The following is a 24536-nucleotide window of genomic DNA, read 5'->3' as shown; positions in this document are numbered from 1 at the left end:
TTTAATTTACTATTCCAACTCCAGTCCCCGTGGACACTAGGGAAGGTGTTGGATAGTAAATTAAACTTATTCCCTATCCTAGAGCGCCCCCCAGCGAAATGTGTTGTAATGGTTTGCGTTGTAAAAGTTGCGTCGTAAAGGCACTGCGTGGTAAAAGTTGCGTTGTAAAGGATGTTTCCCCTTCTAGGTACAGAAAACACATTTTTGGGAAGAGTTGCAGGGCATCACCCCTATATAAGGAACCATGGATTTAGGCCCAGATCTATGTACTGGGGTGAATATTTGACATTGTTCAGCATTCTGTCCATCAGTTAATCTTTTTGCATTTGTCACCCTGAATGGGACGGGTATCCCCAGACGTGGGTCCTGTGCTCTCCATGCCACTTGTGTCAAGCTAGCCTAGCTGATGAGGGGTGATGCCCCGAAACCGGTCCCAGGATGCTTGTTTCCAGTCCAGGGAGGAATTGGCCTGGCAGTTCAGGCTGGACTGTTCCCATGGGGAAAAGGGTCAAGACTGATTTGCATATAGCTGGGTCTGAACTGAAATGGCATGGGGAGCAAACAAACTATGGATTTAGGCCCAGATCTCTGTACTGAGGTGCATGTTTTACATTGTGCAGCATTCTGTCCATTAATTGTTCTTTTTGCATATGTCTTCTAGGTATGATATAGGTTTTGTGTGACCAATGTGTGTAGTGGTGTATAATGAGTTGAAAACGGTTGTGAATACTGTAAGGATATTTGTGGTGTCTTTATATCGCTCCCCTTGTGTGTTCTATTAATCATAGTCCTAATATTTTCGCAGGTCACTCTCCTTTCCCATAGGCGCTAACTAGCATATTTTCCCATGAAGTTGCACTCTCTTGTGGCAATTTAGTTATACTCTGTTTGCTTTGATCTGATTTGTACCAGCAATGTGCAACCATTCCGTTGTGCCTGTTACTGGTCTAATAGTTTCAAGTCTCTGCCGAGGATGTCTCCTTCAGCGATCCAGTGACCCCTGATGGTAGCATTGAACACCTCTCATATTTCGCCCACTGAGCTAACTGAACTTTCATTTCATTCAGAGAACTCCATAATTTCGAGCGGAAACTCGTCGTGGAATAATGAATTGAGTAAACTGCCAAGGGAGAGGTGCTAATGAGACCCAGCCGAGGGCCTGCCAGGGAGCCTGCTGGATGATCAACCTGTTGCATCCATGTGCTCACATCTCAAGATAAAAATCAGTATCTAGTCATGACCAGCCGCCATGCACCCTGTAGTAGTATGTGCCTTGCCTAGTATGGGGGTGGAAAACCCTCTAGCTAAATATCAAGCCGTGATCCAGTATCATGGCCTGCAAGTGGCCCCAGTTACCGAGGCCAATGCCTCGGTAACTGGGAGAGATCTGTCTATGCTTTCTTACAGGGCGCAGTAAAAGTCTCCTCCCCAAGTTAAAGATTATGGGTCAAGTCAGATCATTTTTCACCATAGGTGATCGAAAGAGCCAGGATCATCAATATTTGCCCCATAATTGTTCACTATATTTATTTTCAATGCACCAATGCACTGTGGAAGAAGTGTGGCGCAGCGGCCAGGGTGCCTGACTCCTGACCACAGGGTTAATGGTTCGATCCCCGGCGGCAGGTTAGCCCAGCACCATGTGACTGGGCAATAGCTTGCTTAATCTTCCCGACGGCCCCCAGCGCTGGGACAGCTCTGTTGGAGGTAGCTGTGCGCTTTACAAATGCTGGCATTTACCTGTCCACCTCCAAATTATGGCGTAGTGAACTTGAATCCCAGGGGCCAGAAGGGGTCGTTTTTTTTTTTTCATTGTAATATTGCATGTATACTGCATGTGTACTGTTTTTAACCCTGGCTGCGAGAACAAGCTAATAAAGGAAACACTTTTGTTCTTGTTAGTTAGATTTAATATCACTACCTACACAGTTATATTTTTTGTTGCACGGCGCCTTCACCTAAACCCACTCTTGTCCCTCTCATCTGCTGGATTTAGAATATCCTAATTAGAGTAGGTATAACAATTATCCCTGAGCTCCTCCCTCTCAGAGAGGGAATTGTAGCCCCTGGCGGGACTAGGGATTCCTGCCAACAGGGGAATTCCAGATGATGATGCATGCCACCTTCTGTGGGTGAGGGATTACGTCCTGAAAGGGATTATTCCACAGGTTTCCCTGTGTGATCTTTTGAGTGTCTCTGTCGGTTTGCCTTGCTGTCAAAGACCCAAGGATGTTTATGGTATTTTTGAGTACATTAGGACTTGTCATATCATGTATGCTTTGTATTGCCTTGCCAAATATTGAGTATAGTTTATGACATTACTCCAACACCATTCATCCCACTCTAAATGGTGGACCAATCCCACCAGGACAAATATCTCTCCCACCAGAACTCCAATAACAAGGATAGGAATCAGAAGAGAAACCATCCCAACAGTTTAATAATTTCTTGCACTGTGGTAATCCACAGGAAACAGCCATTGAGGTGATGGGGATCCCCACAACTTATGTCGAGAGTGTCAGAGGAAGGGGAGGTGGTACTTCCCGTCAACCCGCGTACCAGCAGCTGTTGCGTTATAGCATGAGGGAGATCACCACAACCATTGGGTAATGAAACGCAGATAATTGTGATAGCAAATCAGTAGCAAGCCAAAAGTGACAGACATATTGCATAACGTGGTGTCTTTGAGGGTGTGTGAATGACAGTTGCTTATAATGTGGAATGGGTGGTAGAATAGTGTCATGTTGAGTGTTGTTTGCTAATATAGCCAGAGTTTACAGAATTGGTGGGCTCCTGATCAGCTAGCGAAATGAGGTTCCATAAGGAACCATCGACCGTCTGCCTCACAGACTGCAGTCCGGGATTTTCCTTAAACTTCAGTAGCCTGCTGAAGTGACTGAAAAATGTGCAGTTTACTCTGAAAAGTGACCCTGACACAGCATACTGGATTTTGTCCTGTTGGATTATTTGCTTGACCAGTATGAACTGAAGCCAAGCTTCTTGTACAGTGATTGTAAAGTCCAAGAATAGTGACAAGTTGCCATCGGCAAGGTTTAGATTGCATTTCCCTTGAGCCAGGTGAAGTGCAGTGTCCCAACCCCTTAAGTTAAAAACTTGGGAAACGATGGGTCTGGCTGGTTGGTGGTCTGCTGGTGAAGGTTTTCTGTGCCCTTTCCACATTTAGCATCCAAAAGAAGTATTGCAATTCTAAGAGTGTCACCAGCTTCCTTTCCACATAACCCTCTAGACTGCTAGTGTTTATAGATTCAGGAATAGCTAAGATGCGTATTTTGTTGTGCCATGAAGCGCACCTCTAAGTTTTTGTTTTTTGCAGCAATGACCTTAAGTACTTCTCCATAGTGAGGAGAGATTCACTTTTTGCTGCTAGGTTGTGTTCCACATTGGAGATGCGCTGCGTACCTTCCTGAAGCCTACCGTCCTATCTCTCCAGTTTGCGGGAGATCAAGTCCATTCTGGCCCCCAGAAAGTTCATTTTGTACTTATAGAGACCCGGCACCCTACATAGCGCAGAGGAGGGTTTTCATATCCCCGTCATATTCAATCGTCTCTGAACCCCTCCGGTGCAGGCGCAACTGCTTCCCGGGGCGCCACATGTGAACACCTCCTGGATTTAAATTGTAGCTTAGATTGCTTGCCATCCGATTTCCTCATCACTTTATAATTTCTAGATAGATCACTATTGTCTCAGGTGTCTGGAACAGAGTCAGCGAGGCTGTTGAGAGGGAGACACAGATAGCTATATTAAAGTAGTGGGAGAGCACCTGAGCTCTCCAGGGTGGCAAGCCGAGAAGATATAGTTGTGCCACTGATATTCAGTGTGCAGTTTGTGGTCGTATTTACTGCATTTTGGTCCCACCTTTTCTCCACAATGATGCAGCTGAAGGTGGAGGGCACGAGCAGACCACTTTCCCCTGAGGGGCTAGAGTGGGGAACGGCCAACCAGGGAATAATCTATGAGGATTGGTATGGTTGTACGATGTGCAATTAGGTAGAGTCTCATCCCCTGGTGCACGGTGGGGGCTGCCTGACACATATACCCCAGTGTGGTTCAGAAAGGGCTGCTGTCACGTTCTCTCTCTTCCCTGGGAGCTCTGCACAGTCAGTGTGGCGCGCCTTTCATCAAAGGACCTGTGATAATATGTCTGGTTCTGTCTGCAAACTCTCCTCCTAAGCGTTGAGTTCAGAATAGTGCCTCATACCCTGGACCACCATGTGGGGTGTAACCACCACTGCAGCGCAATTTCATCCGGGCCAGGCAGCAGGGTGTCACAACAGTCCGAAAAGGCCCGCAACCCTTTCCAGTGTACAGCATGATGCAAGGCCATGGCCGGACCTCTGTCCTTTTCCGAGGAGCGCAAGGGCCTTAACATCAGAGGCCCAGGCCATAAATGTATTGGCATATAGTTGAGTACAGCCAAACTCTGCTGTGCCCGAGCAGCATGTCCCTTCTGTACAGCTACTTGTCAGCACTCACCGGCGGCCCCGTAGTCGTCCTTTGGTTCCACTGCAGTGCCCCACCACCCAGCCAGCCCAAGTCTTATGAAAGCAGCACGGTCGGCTCTCAAACTGAAGCAGGGCGCAATCCTCTGATAACATGTGGAGCACAGCGAATGGCAGAAGTCATCCGTATCAGCTCCCAAGGACTTCCCAGGCACAGGACACCTCAGCTGCCCATGTTCCTGGCGCTTCAGCCCACCAGCCAGCAGGAAGGTGAGGATAATGGAGGATTATGTCCTCTAACTGCAGGAGACCCACCGAAGTGTGGTCATCTTGTGCGCGGCTCTCTGGTGCCCTTCTCCCGTCTTCTTGTTTAACTGTAATTAATTCAGACGATTAGGTGAGGGGAAAAAAACTGCACCAAAGAGTTAAGCAAACCAAAAAATGAACTTCCTATACATCTGTTTGGCCGCACAGAGTTCATGACAAAATAGTTCATGTTTCTCACATCACTTTTGTGGAATTGTGCACAGTGTCTCCCCACTGGAAATGTCTGCTCCACATTAGAAATGCTTGCATACGTTGTAATGTGAGTGTATATTTGTATATTTGTATGTATGTGTATATATATATATATATATATATATATATATATATATATATATATATATATATATATATATATATATGTGATATATAAACAAAGACCAGCACTCACAGGGGAGTTAAATTCGCCTTAGGGTTTATTCCTACTTCTCACAACGAACGCGTTTTGGCAGTTCTCCTTCCTCAATGTCGGCAGCCACTGCATTTGTGCCTCTTTTATTTCAATTTAGCCCATTGAAACCAGTAAACGGTAAATTAGGATTTATTCCTACTTCTCACAACGAACGCGTTTTGGCAGTTCTCCTTCCTCAATGTCGGCAGCCACTGCATTTGTGCCTCTTTTATTTCAATTTAGCCCATTGAAACCAGTAAACGGTAAATTCTAATGTTGTGCCATTTTAAAACAGTGAATAGTCACCTAGTTTTGTACAATTCATCATTATGCACGTTAATCGTCTTGGTGGCACGTGCAAAAACTCTAAATTGACGTAATTCGGCGGGTGATACATCCATAATCTAAGTCTTCATTTAATATTTCGACAGTGCATGATTTCATAAACTTTATTAGTTTGTCTCCTTTCAAACTAATGCGTGGGACATGAGGCATAATCATAATTTTAATGTTCTATTTATGAATAGTTCTGTATTTTCTAACCTTGTTCCAAAATATACAAATTATGTATGGGATATTCTATTCATAATTCTGCCCTGGATGGGCGTTAACCCACCAATTTACACGCTCGTCACCTCTGTCCCCTCCTACTGATCCTTTTTACGCCCTAGATGGTCCATTATTCTCATTTGTCACCCGCCTTATTCTATTGACCATTTCACAATCTATCAGTCAATTACCTTCTGCTCTACCAAGTCTGTTCTAACTTATAAGTGCACCCCCAACTCCTCCCCGCTGTTCAGCCCTAATGGAGACTTTGTCATCATGTCTATTATATACCTGGACTCTAATCTTTGTAATCTCTTCTCCCTGTCACCACCCCTTATGTCTCGTGGTACGTGATCTATACAAAAATATCTGTGCAAATTCCTATTGCTCTGGTGGTGAATCTGTGTCTCTTGCAACTGGGTCGCTGGAATCTTGTCTACTTATCGCTCTCTGGTGTTCAAGGATTCGTACCTTCACAGGGTGGATTGTACTTCCCTCATAACTCAGGTCACATAGGAACACTAAACAGTACACTGTATAGGGTGTATTGCAGTTCATAAACTTCATTATTTTAACAGAGTTCCGTAGACCTTGGATCCCATAGGAACTGAATTTTTTACTATGGGCTTAGGCCTTGCATTTACCACACTGGTAAAAACCCACTAGTTGTCGTAGACCTGTCTGTGGTGTAACCAGAGGTAAATAATTCTCCACTAATTGGACCCTTATGAATCTTGTTTTTCTAAAGGTCAGTGAGGAGTGGAGGAGTAAATCCTGTCCTATCACTTCATCGGATTTAAGGATTCGTCAACTGTGGAAGAGGTGTGGCGCCGCGGCCAGGGCGACTGACGCTGGAATCTGGGGACCACGGTTCGATCCCCGGCTCCGGCGGCAGGTCAGCCCAGCACCATGTGACTCTGGGCAATAGCTCGCTTAATCTTCCCGACGGCCCCCCAGCGCCTAGAGACCCTTACGGGTGATTGTGCGCTTTACAAATGTGGACTTTACTTTACTTTAACTTCTCTGTATGATTTTCCTTGCATGGCTTGCCACGTTAGAGAAGCCTGTTATTAGGCTAAAGTTGTTCCTCAAATCTCTCTCCTTGACATTGGGCTTCTCGTTCAAAAGGTCTGCTCTGTTCTTACTCTGTACCCTTTCCTTGGCTTTTTCAACACTCCCTCTTGGTACCCCCTCACTTCAAACCTTTGTATGCTTTCCTGTGCTTCTTTCTGAAAGTACTCCTCTCTTGTACTGTTCCTTCTTATCCTCAATAATTCCCCATATGGGATTCTGTTTATCAGATTTCAGGGGTGACTGTTTTTGGAATGCTGGACTGACTTTCCTGCTGTAGGTTTCCTGTATAGTACTGTAATTATTTTGTTATCCCCTACAAATACCTTCAGGTCCAGAAAATTGACCTAGGAGAAACTTATCTCACTAGTAAATCTCAAGTTTAAGTTGTTGCAATTAAGAAGTGAAATATACTGCCTAGCTGATTCTTCCGTTCCTCTCCAAATGATAAACAGATCGTCAATATAATGTCTCCAACTGACGATCTGCTCAACCCATTTGTCATAGGTATCTGGCCATGCCACCCGCTTCTCCCACCAGCCCAAGAACAGGTTTGTATAACTGGGGGTGAAGCAGGTTTCCATGGCCGTCCCCTTAATTTGTGTGTACATATGGTCCTGAAAAATGAAAATATTATTATGTTAACAAAAGTCCACAAATTCCAATAACATTTCACTGTGTTCTATGTATTTCAGTGGATGACTTCTCAGGAAGTATCTTATGGATTCCTATCCATCGTCATGTGCTATGCTGGTATATAAATTTGCCACATCAAGTGCTATCATGAGGAAGTCCTGCTCATATACTACCCCCTCAATGTGTTTTAGGAAGTCCTTTGTGTCTCTGGTGTATGATGTCAACTCTGACACAAATGGAAACAGGAAGTAGTCTATGTATTTGGACATACTCTCCATCAAGCTTCCTATTGATGAAATGATTGGCCGTCCTGGTGGGTTCATTCTATCTTTATGTACCGTGGTCAATGATAAAAAGTAGATACTCGTGGATGCAGGATTGTCAGGAATTTATATTCCTCTGATGAAAGCATCCCTCTCTTGTGCCATTTCAAAACTAAATCCTCGAATGGCGTAATACTTTGCATATATTCCATGTTGATAGTAAGGGCATAGTTCTCTCGGTTATTCAATTGCCTGTGATCCTCCTTACAGTAGTTTTCCTTAGTCTGTAGCACTACATTTCCCCTTTTGTCTGAGGGTTTCACCACAATTGATTCCTCCCTTTCAAGGCTTTTTAGTACCTGTCTTTGTGCATACGTTATAGTCATTGCACTCTTTGTTTTGCCTCTTTCCTCACGTAAAGCTAGAAGATCTTGGTTGACTCTCTCTGCAAAAATGTCTATTGCATCCGTTGGTGTTTGTGGATAGATCTTGGAGGTTGGTTTGAAGGGGCTTGGTGGTCCTATTTGCGTGATTCCTAGTTATGTCCATATAGTCCAGCTGTGCACTTCTTCGTGGCAGCTCCTCATTTCAAAGTTCTTCCAAGATGGCCAAAGTATCTAGGTCATCCGCTGTCAGGATATCCAACCTCGCCTGCTCCATCCTTTGCAGATCACTCCTTTGTCCTTGACCCTTCATTTTGAAATATTTGTACAGGTTTATTTCCCTTATATATTTGAACATATCAATCCTCGTTTGTGTATAATCAAAATTCTTAGTCTGGCAGAATGTTAATCACAATTTGAGGACCGCTTCTTCTGATGCTGTCAACTTCTTTGGTGTCAAATTAATAATAGTCAAATTCTCTTTTTCTTTCATCACTTCTCTCATTGTCTGTACTTCATATTCCATTTGTTGCAAGTGTTCCTGGCCGTGTTCTTGTTTCCTTTGTTTCCACCTGCCCCTCCTTGTTGTGCTACAGCTCGTGGTTCTGGTGGTCTCTCTTTTTCTCCTCTTAGCCACGTTTGCTGTATCTGGCTGAATTCCACGTGAAAAGGGTGCGATGCCTCTCTGCTTGGTCCGGGATTACCTCCTTCTTCCTCCGATTGTTCAGCGTCTGTCACCTCAGACTCCAAGGTGTCTCTTTGTTCCATCACTGTGCAGTTTCTGTTGCTCCTCAAATCGCTTCTTGGGGCATCTAATTTCCTGGTAATGATCAGGATTCTTCCTTGGTCATAGTCTCTAGCGTCAAGTTCGTATTTCTGTTGCTTCCACTGTTTGATCTTTTGTTCATATGCCTCCAGTTTCATTGCTTATTTCAATTCTTCGTGTTTCCCCCTGTTTCCCACTTTTGTTATGTTTTTTTCCAATTCTTCAATTTCCTTTAGTGTTCGCTCTTTATCACTCCAAGCAAATTTCACCAGTATTGCTAGCATTCCCAGCGAGGAATCCGCGGTATATTGTGCCCAATCCTCCAACAGCTTCGGGTCAGGGTTCTCATACACCGTGACATTGTAAATTCTCAATCCCCTGGGCACTGTATTCATGTCAATGTAGTGCTGCAGTGAAGTGGCCTCCCACCACTTCCTTGTTTCCCTTTCATACAGCCTTTCCAGTTGCTGATGCTTGTATTTCAGGTCTTGTTGAGGCTGGTTGGAGGCACCACTCTCCTCTGTAGTGTGATTCCCTTGTCGCACTTTAAAAATATCTGAGGCCGCTTCGTGGTGCGCCACTTCACTGAACATTTGTGTTCCGATTATACGAGTGTCTCCCTTACCAGCAGTAGTTTTGTCAAACTTCGACTCCGGCGGGCACCTTCGGTATATATAAAATGTGTGTATATATATATATATATATAGTTAGAAATGGGTGTCTCTAGTTGGCAATATTTTGCACCGTTATCCAAGTAGAGACGCTTCTTCCTAGTCAGGGTAAGGGGGATACACTTGTAAAATAACCCCTGCTCACCCCCTTGGTAACTTGACACGAGCAGACGGCTTATCTCAGAGGCAGTGTGTAAAGCATTTTTGAACATATACAGTAATACAGTGAAAACACTACAAATGAATACCACGCCAGATTAGAAAAATAAGTAATCTTTATCTAAACCAAAACAAGACCAAAATGACAACAATCCACCCTACAGTACTAAAAATATGACTCTTAAGAGGTAGAAACAGTTCTGTTCCAAGAAAATGTTGGATGTGACACTTTTCCACAAAGTACCTTGGATACGTTGCAAAATATAAGCAAATAGGGTAATTTGTCGGTTCCATACACTCAGGGAAGGAGATGCGTTGGTTCCTTGCCCGCGGGGGGGGGGGTGATGCGTCAGTTCCTTACTGCTGTGCAGGGGAGTTGATGCATCGGTTCCTTACCGGAGAGGAGGTGATGCGTCAGTTTCTTACTGCGTGGGCAGGTGATGTTCGGTTCTTACTGCATCCCCCAGCGATGCGACAGACTTGGCGCTTCGATACGATGTGTGACGATCCGGTATGATGCGATACGTGAAGACCCGGAATGCACTGCGATGATTTTAACCACGTCCCCTTGATGCGTTGGTTCTTCTCCAACAGGGCCTGCATCAGAATCGGTGCGGTGATGTCGGAGAACGGTGCACAGGATTCGTTGCAAGGCAGACACTTCAGCTGCAAGCAGGGGCTGCGTTGATTCTTCTTCAGCGGGGGTGCATCGGAAAATTCTTCTTGCACCGCTGCGATGAATCGGAAACATGGCAATGCATCGATTTTCACAGTTATTGCAATTTCTAGTCCCAAAACAACCTCCAGAGTTCCAGAACACTGGCAGGCATCTCTCAGCAGGTCAGAACTCCCAGCAAAGGAGTTGAGGGGGGACTGGTGGTGAAGTCTTTGTGTCCCTGAGACTTCAGAACAGGAAGCAAGCTCAATTTCATGCCCTTGGATATCCTCCTCAAGCAGGGGACACAGCAATGTTCTTCTGCTTTCCTTGGCAGAACGTAGCTACTGCAAGCCAACCCCAGACATCAAACGGCACTGGCAGGTCTGAGTCACATTTACAAGCTGCTCATGTGGGTGGTGCAATCAGTGCTGCAGGCCCACTAGCAGCATTTGATTTAGAGGCCCTGGGCACACACAGTGCACTATACTAGGGGCCTAATAGTAAACTAAATAAACCAATTATGGAAACACTAATCCATGACAACAATTTAACGAGGGGGCACTCACTCTTTGGCACTGAACAGCAGTAGCAAAGTATCCAAAGCATCTAGAACAGCAAAAACAAAGTCCAACACACAGCAAAAACACAGAAGGCAAAGGCAAAAAATACAAGGGAAACCCACGCCAGTGATGCCAGGTCTAGCAGGTTCTTTTTCTTTCTACGGATATTTCATGCTGCTTGCTGTTTTCTCTACAATACTCCATCCCTCGGTTGGTTAAAATCATCACTTTGCACTCATGTGGGATTTCCATTGGGATTGGTCTTTATTTAATCTAGAATATCTAGATTCTGTGTAATATTTTCAGGAACAATAAACCCTACACGATGGCTAGTTATAAGTACTATACTCTAATGAATTCTGATACATCTAATAACAATGACTGGGTTGTTAGTTCAACGGTAACTAGATAACTGTGTTTTGGGATAATATGTTATTTTACGCAAGGCTTTTGGCAGTGCGTATTGGAGTTGAGCTACAACTTCCATGAAATAGGGTATATTGGACAAGGCTACGAAGTAGTTAGTTGGAGTATATAATAAAATTGAAAATTTTGCAAAATACTAGCAAAATGGCATTCTCCTGGATCTGGGAAAGTGAAAGAATATAGCTTCATGGAAGTAGGACAACATGGTGGCTAGGAATTTAGAAAACGTCCGGAAACTCTGGATTCTCCAGGTGACTGTGTTGTAGATGAATCCATTTTAGTAGCTTTTCGCATATCACTTCAGGCCTGACAAAGAGAAATCACAATTCTAGATCAAAATGGTTTGGAACTTCAGGGATAGGTGAGTCTAAAAAAAGAAGAACTGCATTTGACTGGGTGACATTAAATCTCCCAAACAAGAGAATATAGTTTGAATTGGTAATGACCGAATCAAAACCATTAGTCTTCTGGGCCCACATTACCATAAGGGCACACTTACCCTGTTTGCGCCACGGCAATCCTTAAAACAGATTAGCCACGTGCAAATAGGGAAATTGCACCCTAATATGGTGAATGCGCTGCCCCCAGCCGCTATCTTGTGCTGCCTGGGGGTCATTGCATTCACGTGAAAAATGTGGTTTCTGCTTCAAAGCCGCTCCATATTTCACTGTGCAGGCAGCAACCCACCTGCTCTTTAAAGAGCGGAGTGACTGCAACCGCCTGCAAGGGAATGTCTGGAGGAATTCCGCTCTGCCAGCAGAGTTCGCAGAGTTTTGTCCACACCTAAAAACTCAGCGAAGTGACGCGGAGCAGGGTTTTTTTCTCGAGCTGCTTTTGCATGAAAAAGATAACTCAGTAGTCCTCCTCCTGGTGAGATTTCTCATCGCGGACAATCGCGGCAGGTCACAGCAGCTCGCGTTGAGAAATCTGTCATTCGTGTTAAGGAAGCTTCTGCTTGAGTAGAACGCCTACTCAGCAGAAAGCAGCAGCAGCGCTTTCAGGTGCGACGCATAGTGCCATTTTTACAGTGCGAGACAAATGCATGCAGCTACAAATCAATGCGAGCAGCACGACTTAACTACTCCGCCACTGGCGGAGCTCCACAGAGCGCGGTTGAGTTTTTTGACACTTCACGTAGTTCCACGAAGTAAAACTCCACGAACTCCACCCAGGCTTAGTAATTATCAGCATGTAATCTAACTTTGAGTGCCTTCATTTTCAAAAGAAGAAGTTGGCTATATTATGACAGGCACATTTTAGCAGTGAGAAGCAAGATGTCAAGAGTGGACAGTGGTTGAGACAGGGACGCTGGTGCTAAGTTCAACATATTACAGAGACAGCAATACCATTTTTTAATTAAAGAAGACTTTGCTGAGAGGTTCAGAAATCTCACTGTACATTTTTCCAAAAACTGCTTGAAATGCTTGTCTGCCCAATCAGCATCCAAAGATTTTCCCAGCTGAGGGAATTAAATGTCTTATCGGTATCAAATGCAGTAATCCCAACAAGAAGGGATATGATTGTCAGAAATCTCACTGTACATTTTTCCAAAAACTGCTTGAAATGCTTGTCTGCGCAATCCGCATCCAAAGATTTTCCCAGCTGAGGGAATCAAATGTCTTATCGGTATCAAATGCAGTAACCCCAAAAAGAAGGGATTTGATTGTGGTCCAACGAGGGGCAGCAATAACATCTAAAGGGAGTTACCTCTTATTTCTGATATACCCATGTATTATAGCATGTTAATCTCTTGTTATCTTTTTCAGGTTTTTGAATCTGTTGAGGAGGTTGAGCAGACTGATGCAGACACTAGAGGTGAAGACAGCAAGCCACCAAAACTTCCTAATGGGACTCTCCATAATGGCACAAGTTCACCTGACTCTGGCCTCCCCTCTTCCAGAAACTTTTCTATTACATCGGGATATTCTGAACAAAGTTTTAGCACAGAAGAAAATGCAGCTATGGAAACAAATAAAAGTCTCTTGCACCTTCAGATGAAACAGGGCGTGAACAATAAAAAAAGGCACAGCTTTGACAATACTCTGTCCGATTATAAGAGCACAGAAGAACTTCCCCTTCAGGACAATTTGGAAGTTGAACTTACAACAAATGAGAGCATAGATGAATTTCTTTCAATTCACGAGAGTACTGAGGACATAATCCCTGACAAAGATACTGCTATGCTTTCTATAATCGAGAAATGGCCCGACAATGATGCCGAAAAGGAAAGCCTGGCTGGAAGTGAAGATAACCTGTCGGAGGAACCAGAAATGGAGAGCTTGTATCCACCACATGACTCCCTAACTGTGATTGACTCAACCCTAAATGAAGTTTCTCCTGTCTCTTCTTCAGGCGTTACATATCCTGTAAGTGTTGCCAAGTAAATATTGTTATTTGCCAAGTTTATCTTTGCTAATCTAAGCAGCAACTTGTCGTAGCATTTTTCAGAAAATGTAGTTTAATATAATTATTTAGTAAAGGTATAGATGCAGCACATAATTGGTCTTATGGTCAGAGCAGTCATTCATAAGAAAAAGCCAAATTACATATTACATATTATAGAGGTAAGCAGAGAAAGTAAGTTCCTCTGTAAAATATGCTCTGGAGAGGTGAGTCTTTAAATGTTTCTGGAAGGAGAGCAGGTTAGGATTTGAAGTTGGTGGAGATTATACTGAAACTTTGCAAGACATTCTGTTTTTTGGTAGTGTTGTATTCCTTTTCAATCATTAGTGTATTATTGAAGAAGATATGCTATTGGAGGTCGGATTTTGAAGGCACAGAGCCATTGCAAGCATTTCCATCACACTCTGTAGCTCCCAGACATTAATTGCAGCCGAGGCAGTGGGGGCTTCAGGGAGAGGGCAGGAACGATGGAAGAGAGGAAAGAATGAGCGAAAAAATAGATAGGTAGAAAGTGACAATTAACAGGAGAGGAGAAAAGGGAGTGGTGATGGTTTTGCCAGGACTGCTTTTGATTCCTAATCTGACTCTGGAGCAAGGCCAAACTAACATATGGGGCAAATCAGACTAAAGGGCTGGTCTGACAGGTCAATGTATGGGCTGGATTTTTGGCTGTATGTGGGCTTGCTTTAGGGTCTGCTGTGCTGGTATTTACTGTTTATTTCTCTGAGATTGCTCCAAACATTCCCTGCAGCAATCAAAAATGCATGCTATCGCCTTACCTTGCACAACACCTATACAGCTTGACTTTTCAAGTTCAAAACTGCTCTGATCTGCAAAGGTGTACCACATTTATTGCTGTTGGTGGCACTTTTAATTGGGTGCCTGGGCCTATTTTCTGTCGCAGTCCGACCCTGCTCTGGAAGCTGTGGCACAGGTGGTGGCATTGACTTCATCTGAGAGTGAAGGAACAGGGGAGTTAATGATGCCAGATTTCAGCCACTGTTTCCTTGGTATGATTTTGTATACACCTTCACTATGGCCATTTGGGGTGATTTTAACTAGAATATCTTTAAAGTCCCCTTTGCATTCCTATTTTACATTCCAGCAGATTATTCTCAAAGCTCCCTACATTCCACTTTCCAATTCAAGAATCCTAATGTTTCTTTTTTTTTTTTTTTTTTAGTTTGATTTTTATTGAAGATTAAATAAGAAAAGGAGGAGGGTAGAAAAGAAGAAACAGTAAGAAGGGTATGTCAATAATTACAATGGAGGGAAAATATATTAGCTAATTACAATAAAATCTCACATAAGGCAGGTAAATTAGCATGAAAATATCAATAGCAAAAAATGGGTACGAACATCAAATACACTTTATGATAACATTGGGATTACAGATAACAAAAGGAAAGGGAAATTCAAGGTGGTTTACGGACCTCAACAGCCTCAGGGTCCATGAATGAGCTTGTCGGGGCATTGGAGGATAGGTAATTTACCAAAGGAAGCCATATAAGATCTCGCTTAATTGCCAGTGAAATGGGGGAAACAAAATTAGTATCTAATCTGTGCTGAAAACACACAGCGTTCCACCAAGAACGATAGGACACGTTTGCAGCTTGTTTCCAGTTAGATGTGATAGAATGCAGGGCGACCGCTATTAAGAGGTCAAGGAGTTGGTAGTGATTGGAGGACTGAGGAAGGTCAGGTGAGACAGAGCCAAGAAAAATAAGGGCAGGGGAGAAGGGAACCTGAAAATGAAAAATCTTTTGGATTTGGGCCCACACAGAGTGCCAGAACCTGGAAATATGCGGACAATCAAAGAGCATGTGTTTTAAATCTGCTGAGGGATAAGGGCAAGACCAACAGGTAGAGGGTGTCTCTGGTGAAAAACGGGAAAGGGAGAGAGGAGTGAATAAAATTCTATTATAAATAAAGTATAAAGTTTGGGTATTATTAGCAGCTCTAGAGGTACCATGAAGTTTGGACCAGATTTTCTCCCAGAGAAGAACCGACCATTGTTGAGATAGATCGGATTCCCAAGCAAGCTCAATTTTAGATTTCTCTCGAGTAGCCGTGTAGCAAAAAGAATTATAAAGGGAAGAAGCAGAGGGGGTAGAATCAATTAAGGAGGAAGTGGTTTTGAGCTCTAAAGGAATATTGTTGGAAAGTGGCAATGACTGAAGATAAGAGGTAAGAACAGGGACAAGTGAATCGTATTGTGAACGGGTACTGGAGGGTAATGAGAAAGAAGACTTAAGATTAGAGAAGGATAAGGGGATATTATGAGACAGTAATTGAGAGATCCAACACAATCCTCGAGAATGCCAGACCTTCCAATAAATAGTACGATTACGAATTTTAAGATGAGGTTTAAACCAGATAGGTTGTTCATGAAGAGAGGCGTGGGAGGGATATGAGGAAGATAGAAAGGGAAGAAGAAGAGCACGACAATGAGATATAATAGGAGATTGAAGGCGAGCAGGATAGGACTTGAAGGATAAAGGTTCTCGGAAGTTGAAAGGAAAAATGAAGGAAGATTCCAAGGGTAACCATATGGGAGGATAAAAGGGAATATCATTCGAAAGCCAACGGATGGTCTGTTTCAGAACAAAAGCTCGGTGATATTCTCTAAAGTCGGGAAAATGAATACCGGACTGAGCTTTATCTTTCCGCAAAGAAGCAATGGCTATCCTAGAGCGCTTGCCCTGCCACAAAAATTTTAAAAGCAGAGAGTCATTTTTTTTTAAATAAGAAACCGGAATATGAATTGGAAGCATAGATAGGGTATAAAGAAGAGGAGGAGAAAGCATCATCTTTATGGAATTAAGGCGACCCCACCATGATAGAAAGAGCGGGTGCCAACGAGTAATGGCCGAGTCCAGTTTCTGAGAAATATAAGTAAAATTCAATTTAAGAGTGTTGGATAGATGTGGTGCGAATAAAACACCCAGATATTTGATTTTAGATGGTTGCCAGGAAAAACCCGAGTGAGCGAAATGATGTCGTTGACATAGAGGATTCAAAGGAAGTACTTCACATTTATCGACGTTTAGTCGATAGCCAGAAACCTCAGAAAAAGAGGATACTTGTTGTAAGAAAGGAGGTAAAGAGGATAGGGGGTCAGAGCAATAAAAGAGGATATCATCCGCATAAACCGAAAGTTTAACTTGAGTGGAACCGAAGGGAAACCCAGAAATCCTGTCGTCTTGACGAATCTTGGTAAAGAATCCTAATGTTTCTAATGAAAACACATCAGTAAGCCACACAGGTCTTCTGAAGGCACAGGTTTCCATTGCTAGTATTTATCATCAAAAAAAAAAATATATTGAAAATATATAATCAATATACTATCTACATGAATAAACGGTTTGCTCAACATGTGATTTGGAATAATATTAGTCTGTCCTAGACTGAAAATATTCCCTGTTCCTGAGTGGTACGAAAGTCTTGTGAAGCCACTTCCTATTATGGCATTGCGCATTACACGTGGAGAAGTGTGGCTCACTGTGGAGAAGTGTGGCTCACTGGTTAGAGGAGGCAGACCTGGAAGCAGAGGTCAGCCCTGGAGCAGGGTTCAATTCCCGGCACGGCGGGGTCTTGAGTCCTAAAATGTCCATGGACTCGACAATTCTCGCCCCGGTGCCTACTCGATTCACGGGTTCACACTCTGCGACTCTGGGCAATAGCTTGCTTAATCTCCACAACGGCCCCTCGCGGCGGGATGCCTGGCTTTCACCTTGCGGATAACCTGCCGGGATTATCTCACAGGGGAATACCAGGACGGGTTCCCTAAGCAGGCGCTTAGAAACCGCTCGGTGATTTGCGCTATATAAATTCCTGTACATTTACATTTACATTTACATTTACGTTAACATATTAACTAGATCCGCCTGTTCATTTTGTAAGGCTCGTGTCCACGGTTAGGTTTTGCCTGCGAGAAACTGGGTGCTGTCAGTGGCGTTGCGTAACACAAAATAATGGGGCCCTCTTCAGAATGTGGCCCACACATATATTCATTGGCATTGGCCTGACTGAGGGCCCCAGAATTATGGCGGACCCCCACGCACTGCAGGATCTGTAGGGGCCTGTGTTCTGCCCTTGTGTGCTGCTGGCTGTGTATGAAGTGGTGTTGTCTGGGCGAGTGTGGTGTGAGAAAGGGTACTGCTTGACAGAATTGTGCTTAATAGGTGTATGAAGAGGTGGTATGTGATATAAAGTGCTGTGAGATGGTTTGCTGTGTTGTGTATGAAGGGATACTTTGATAGAGTTTAGGTGGTGTTTGTGTCATTGTGAAACTTGGTGTACCCTGTGTGCACATAAAGTGGTGTTGTCCAAGGGCTAGTATTCTTTGTAATATGGGGGTGCTGTTTTTGTATAAAGGGGTATTGTCTGTGGAGTGTTGAATATGGGTAAATAAACATGTCTAGGGAGCATTTTCTTCTGTGTGAATGTTGTTGCTTGTGGCTGAAAAATGGGTGCTGTTTGTAAGTGATGCTTAATGTTACCCTGTACCTGAGGCTGGGTCTTCTAGTTGTGAGGCACTGTTTCTGAAATAAACTGTAGTGTAAGTGTTGCTGTTTGCGGAAGACAATCTTTTTGTAATAGACCTTTAGCTTCAAGTTTGCCTTCTTAAGGAGTACAGAACCGATTACAGTACTTGAAATAAAATCTCCATCTATTGCATGGCGTAAGAATAGTGATTTTGTGCGCAGTATCTAGTAGCACAACACCAAAAATAAGGAGTATGTAAAACCAATAAAAAAGGTAGGTGGAGATCATTGCAAATTTCAATGCCACCGATATAAAAAGGGATGTAGCGATCATCCAGAACTTAGCAGCTATGTGCTCAAACTGTTCTCTGTCACTTAAGTAAACACTTCCGAGTCCTGTTGCCAGCTGTCTCAAAGACCCACCTTAAGAGTTGCTGCTATGCTTAGAAAGCATGTTGGTCTTATAAAAAGAACTGGCAGGTCCACCATCCAAGATGGCAATCTGAGGTTAGTGGCTGTTAGACTATCTGACCTTCCCTGTCGAGGAAGGCACTGGTGAATATTACTTTGAGATCCTCGTCCTCAATTAATGCAGCTGTAATGTAGCCATTGTTGAGGGGAAGGTATGGTGGTGGCGTGGTCTTCTGCCGGTAACATGGTGGTGGTGCGCTTGAGCTGTGCTGAACTAGTTTCTTCCAACCAGGAGAGAACTTGGATCATACTGGAGCTCCAGAAAATGATAATGTGTGTGGCCGACCCTGAAGATGTACTTGTGCAAGCAACATACCACAACAGTAGAAAGATGAGAGGATCAATAATAGGGCCAAATAGGATCTGATTCAGATGTATGATATGGGTTTCTCCTACACGGAGAAGGGCATCGGACACCAGTAAGAAATTCATTGATAGTTTTAAAAACTATCAATAAGCACGTTTATTTGAATCCATTTCACTTGCTCGATCCCCAGCAGATTTCAGAGTCTCCTTCGAACATAAAAGCCTGACGCGTTTCAGGGATGACCCTTTCCTCAGAGGCAATGTTCATGAAGGTCAGTCAAACAGATTTCTGATAGTGTCTACTCAAATAGCTCTCACATGCCTCTATGGGCGTGTCTCAGGCGCACTGCATCCTGGGCTTTGTAGTGCACTATCCTTTAACCCACAGTGGGGCTGCTTCTTCAACCTTGCAATTTGAACCAATATTCTCCCAGTGGAGCGAGGAGAGCACTGGAACCTGTTAGGAAGCGCACTTGTAGCAGTGAAAACTTGTCCAAGGCAGCACCACCTGTGTTGGCGCTGCGCCTGCCTTCGTTCCATGATTGCAAGCTCCTACCAAAAGCCTGCATGGACCCTCATTCAAGGTGGGACTTGCTTCTCGACTGGGCAACAGCCGAAAATTATTCAATCAGAACAGGTAGCCTATGCGAAGCACTGCCACACGAAGTTTTTCAATAAGCACGTTTATTTGAATCCATTTCACTTGCATGATCCCCAGCAGATTTCAGAGTCTCCTTCGAACTTAAAAGCCTGACGCGTTTCAGGGATGACCCTTTCCTCAGAGGCAATGTTCGTGAAGGTCAGTCAAACAGAAGGGCTGAGACGTGCCAGTACTTCAGCCCACTGAGGTTTTAATTGTATTAATGATGCCGAGGTTCTACTAACTCACTTGAGGCTGAAATTTCCAGGCACTACATGTCCCAAGAGGCCAGGAGCCACGCCCACTGGGCAGGACTATATGTGATTTAAGTGCAATGGAACAGAACGAACATTTGGCTCATAGCACACAACCATTGAGAAAGGGGATTGGAGTCCCAGAAACGCGTCTGGTGTTTATGCAAGAACTTTAATGAAGCTGTTGGTGCGCTGCTATTCACAAGCAGTTGGAGTCCAAATAAAAGGATCTATGAATTTTGCCTGTGGATTCCTTTCTTAAGGGCAACCTGTCGAATTTATTTGCAGCGGCTTTGCTCGGCCGCGAAAGGATCCCGCTGCCTCAAGGCAGACCAGCGCTGCTCCATAAGGATCAGCGTGAAATGGATGCAAAAATCCAGGACTTCAACACAAAGCAAAGTGAAGGGCTGAGACGTGCCAGTACTTCAGCCCACTGAGGTTTCAATTGTATTAATGATGCCGAGGTTCTACTAACTCACTTGAGGCTGAAATTTCCAGGCACTACATGTCCCAAGAGGCCAGGAGCCACGCCCACTGGGCAGGACTATATGTGATTTAAGTGCAATGGAACAGAACGAACATTTGGCTCATAGCACACAACCATTGAGAAAGGGGATTGGAGTCCCAGAAACGCGTCTGGTGTTTGTGCAAGAACTTTAATGAAGCTGTTGGTGCGCTGCTATTCACAAGCAGTTAGAGTCCAAATAAAAGGATCTATGAATTTTGCCTGTGGATTCCTTTCTTAAGGGCAACCTGTCGAATTTATATATATATATATATATATATATCCACACAGATAGTCACAAATCCGTGCGCTCTCAGGATCAAAAACCACAATCCAAGTTAGTTTGCAACCAGGTATATTTCACCACAACACGTTTTAACTACATCCGCAGCCTTGATCACGTGTACCATGTGCACAAAAATAAATAAAATTGTGGTTTTTGATCCTGAGAGCGAACGGATTTGTGACTATCTTTGTGGATATATATATATATATATATATATATATATATATATATATATGTGCGCCACCTTCCACGGGTGTCCGCTGTCTGGAAGGAGCAATGTACTGTTTTATATATATATTGTTATTGTGGCTTAAGGACTACGGCATTGAGGGAGGCACAAGCCGAAACCGGTCTGCCTATGTATCCTGAATAAACCATCTGTGAAAAGCCCCGAAGTGTCCCTGGTTATCTTCCTGATTTAAGAGAAGTGTACGAGTTATATTTAGCACGGTTCCAATACGTGCACGAGGGACCCTTTCAGCAAGAGACCGTGGGTTAATTGGAAATGAACTGAGATTACCGAGGGATCGGAGAAACACCACGGTCCGCCATTGAAACCTCCGAGGAACTTCTGGCAAGTTTGACCATCGGGCGCAGAGGGTGCGGAGAGACGCCGTACTTTGCCTGCGCTCCTGTAGCTATACCTCGGAGGCTCTGGCAGAAAGTATGGGACTGAAACAGCAACCATTTGTGTTTTAACAAAACGAAGCCCCACTTTCCTGCATCTGTATTCACAAGCACGCTGCATGTCGGGACTGGTAGTCCCTAATACTCGATGCGAGCAGAAGGGAATATGTTGCAGGTGAGCCCGCCACCACTAGGAAGGAGGAGCTATATAAACTGTAAAGTGGGTGTTATCGCGGCTTAAGGACTACGGCATTGAGGAAGGCACAAGCCGAAACCGGTCTGCCTATGTATCCTGAATAAACCATCTGTGAAAAGCCCCGAAGTGTCCCTGGTTATCTTCCTGATTTAAGAGAAGTGTACGAGTTATATATATATATATATATATATATATATATATATATATATATATATATATATATAGTCTCTAATGTTAGATATTTAAACATCTATTACATGTGAGAACTAACTAAACATTCATCTTAGCATTAGTGTACATACCTAAATTGTGTGTTAATATTCTTTGAAAGATTCCTTCTCCCCTCTGTTGTCTCTGTAGAGAGGGCGGTGATTTTGTGAGGAGACTTCAGCTTGTTTGCGGAACTAAAACTTAATAGATTCCCGAGAGCTAGAAAAGTTCTGTTTAGAGAGCTGAGAAATAGGCTTGAGAAAACGAGCCTGATAGATGCGTGAAGCCATATTGGATTATACTTTCTAATGGAAAGTTTTTGTTACATATTCTTAACCCTATGAATATTTTTCCAGTTGTTAGACTAGTCCACAAAGCTTTTCCTCAGCAATAGCTGTCCAGCGTTGCCAGGTGATGCCATGTGACTTCAGTCACGACTCCACTCACTGAACATGATGACATCGGAGTATATTAGGTGCCATCTGTTAGCTGGCTGTAGATCCTGTTTTTCCAAACCTCATTTCTCATTAATCCAAAGCACTCTCACTGCTTTGCCAGTTAAATTCCTCAGCATTTTGATGGTGACAAGGTCAAGGTCAAATGTCTTCCCTAAAACTCTTAGGGATGCTATCATTTTAAAGATGCCTTAAACATGTTCTTGTTGGACCCTCCTGACTTCTGCATATGGTGACTGGACTAGAAACATGATGCTGCGCTCTGCAACTCCCACGCTTCAATGCATGCAGAAACCTTCAGGAGATGATAACCCTTCACTTTCAAGTAAATCTCCTGACCAGCAATAATCTCAACAACTATCTTCCCGTAAAAACACAAAAATAACAAGATAAGAAGAAATCCTCTTTTCCTTGAAACAATATTCCTGCTCTTGGGACAGTTCGGAGTATCAATGTTGCTCCTCAATGCCAGACTCTTCTTTGTCATCAGATGAGATCCCAATGCTGAAAAAGATCGACATGAGTTCCTATCTCAGTGGGCACAATTCGAGGCCTTCCTGCTGGTAATGCTGAATGTACTCACAATTACTCCTGTACCCTCTGGACCACTCCCCATGGATGAGTATGATTGTGCAAGCTTAGTGAGTGACTCGAATTCTGACGTGTGCCGATGCCATACCTCCACAGGCTTCAGTTCCAGTACATAAGAGAATGACAGAACCTGCCAAGGCACCCCCTCTCATTCACTTGGCTCCTCCTTCAGTGCCTACTAAAATGTTGTCCTCGGAGTCAACTACAGTAATGTCTTCAAAGTCGCCTGACATTATCCATGTCGTGAAGGAGGAAGTAAAGATATATGGATGGACCACTCAAATCTTGTTTTGGCTCGTCATTGCAGCCATCTGCAGGGGCAGACTAACAGAGTCATAGATGCCTCTTTGCTATGCTATGTTACCCATATGTGTGACATGAAGGTTCAATGTCACTGAGTTGTGTCTGCTCAGCATTTAAATGTGCTGGAGCTTTGGGCTGCCAACCTTGCCATTAACCCCTTCGACGCTCATGACGAGCTGGGCTCGTCATGAGGTAGCCTCCCAGCACGCTCATGACGAGCCCAGCTCGTCATGAATAATGGGTTTTTGAAAATCCCAGCGCAGGAAGGGAAAATGTGCCGCGAGGATGTGGTTAAGGCATTTATTCCCTTCATCTCAGGGAGCCCCTTTCAGATTTTGTCAAGCACCACCACCATCCATTATATGAACAGAAAGATCAGTGTTTAGTCAGGCAGTCTGTGTGTGGGAGCCTGTCGGAGGGTGTGCAATAGCAGGGCATTTTCCAAGTAACGACTTCTCTTGCATGTTCCCTCAGTATTGAGGCCCGTGAGTGGAAACTACATCTCAAAGTGACAAAGGTGATCTTCTGCAGATTGCTCTGTCCATACATGTACCTCTTCACCATGACACAAAGCAGTAAGTGTATTCAGTTTTGTGCCCTATACTTCCCTCTGAATGGTTCCCTTTGAGATATCTTCAGATTCTGTTGTCTAAGGTTTTTTTATACATGTTTCCGCCAGTTCTGCTTCTGCTGAAAGTCCTGCTGACGGTGTGATAGGATCAGGCATTGCAGCTCCTTATGGCCCCAGAATGGGCAAGGAGTATCTGATTAGCCAATCTGTTGGCCCTCTGTATTTGACTACTTCTTCTTCCCATGAACATGGTGGACTCCTCTTGCAACAGGATGGCTAGGTCCTCTCTCCATCACCAAATGCTGCAACTGTATACGGTGACACTTTGAGTGGTGTCAGCTAGAGACTTTTTGTAATCCAGAAGAAGGGGCACTATGTTGGCTCACAGAAACCCCACTACGAAATCAATCCAATTCCGCTGGTCACTGGAAACATTTGTCACCTTTTGTGCTAGTCGGAAGGTCTTTTTAAATCCTGTCTTGATATTTGTGTCGGCTTTTACACAGCAGATGTTGACAGTGGCTACAGTTGAGTGCTATTTGGCTGCCCTGTCTGCCTTCATGTGTCTTCCTTTCCAGCAACTTTTGTTTAGATCGCCATTAGTGACACATTATCTAAAAGGTTTCCTTTACTTGTTTACTTTTATGCTAATAAAATGTTCAGTGGGATTTGAATCTTGAGTTGCCATTCCCATTCAATCTAGTGCACAGTCACCCAGTTGTCCATCTCACTTTCACAACAGTACTGTTGGTGACAGTTAATTCATCTCATATGGTTGGACCTTTTCAGTTCGCCAGACTTTCATACTTTTTTCCCCCCAGAAATACCAGGCGTCCCCACCCTCTTCTCTGTTCCCAGTGAGTTAGTGTCATGCTTAATATGATCCCACTGTATACAAATATGCTGTGCTCTT

At 43.8% G+C, this 24536-nt stretch overlaps 1 protein-coding gene across 2 annotated transcripts in view; it reads left to right on the top strand.

Moving 5' to 3' along the window:
* SGSM1 (small G protein signaling modulator 1) overlaps window positions 1–24536 on the top strand; it is a 1153128-nt gene that overhangs the window by 1023950 nt on the left and 104642 nt on the right. For both annotated transcript variants that reach the window (XM_078667338.1, XM_078667339.1), the window contains one exon: window positions 13085–13684. In XM_078667338.1, coding sequence (XP_078523464.1) covers window positions 13085–13684 — 600 coding nt within the window. The remainder of the gene's footprint in view (window positions 1–13084; window positions 13685–24536) is intronic.

Source organism: Lissotriton helveticus, chromosome 11, assembly GCF_964261635.1.
Source record: "Lissotriton helveticus chromosome 11, aLisHel1.1, whole genome shotgun sequence".
Lineage (NCBI taxonomy): Eukaryota > Metazoa > Chordata > Amphibia > Caudata > Salamandridae > Lissotriton > Lissotriton helveticus.
This window is presented reverse-complemented; position numbering and strand designations above follow the sequence as displayed.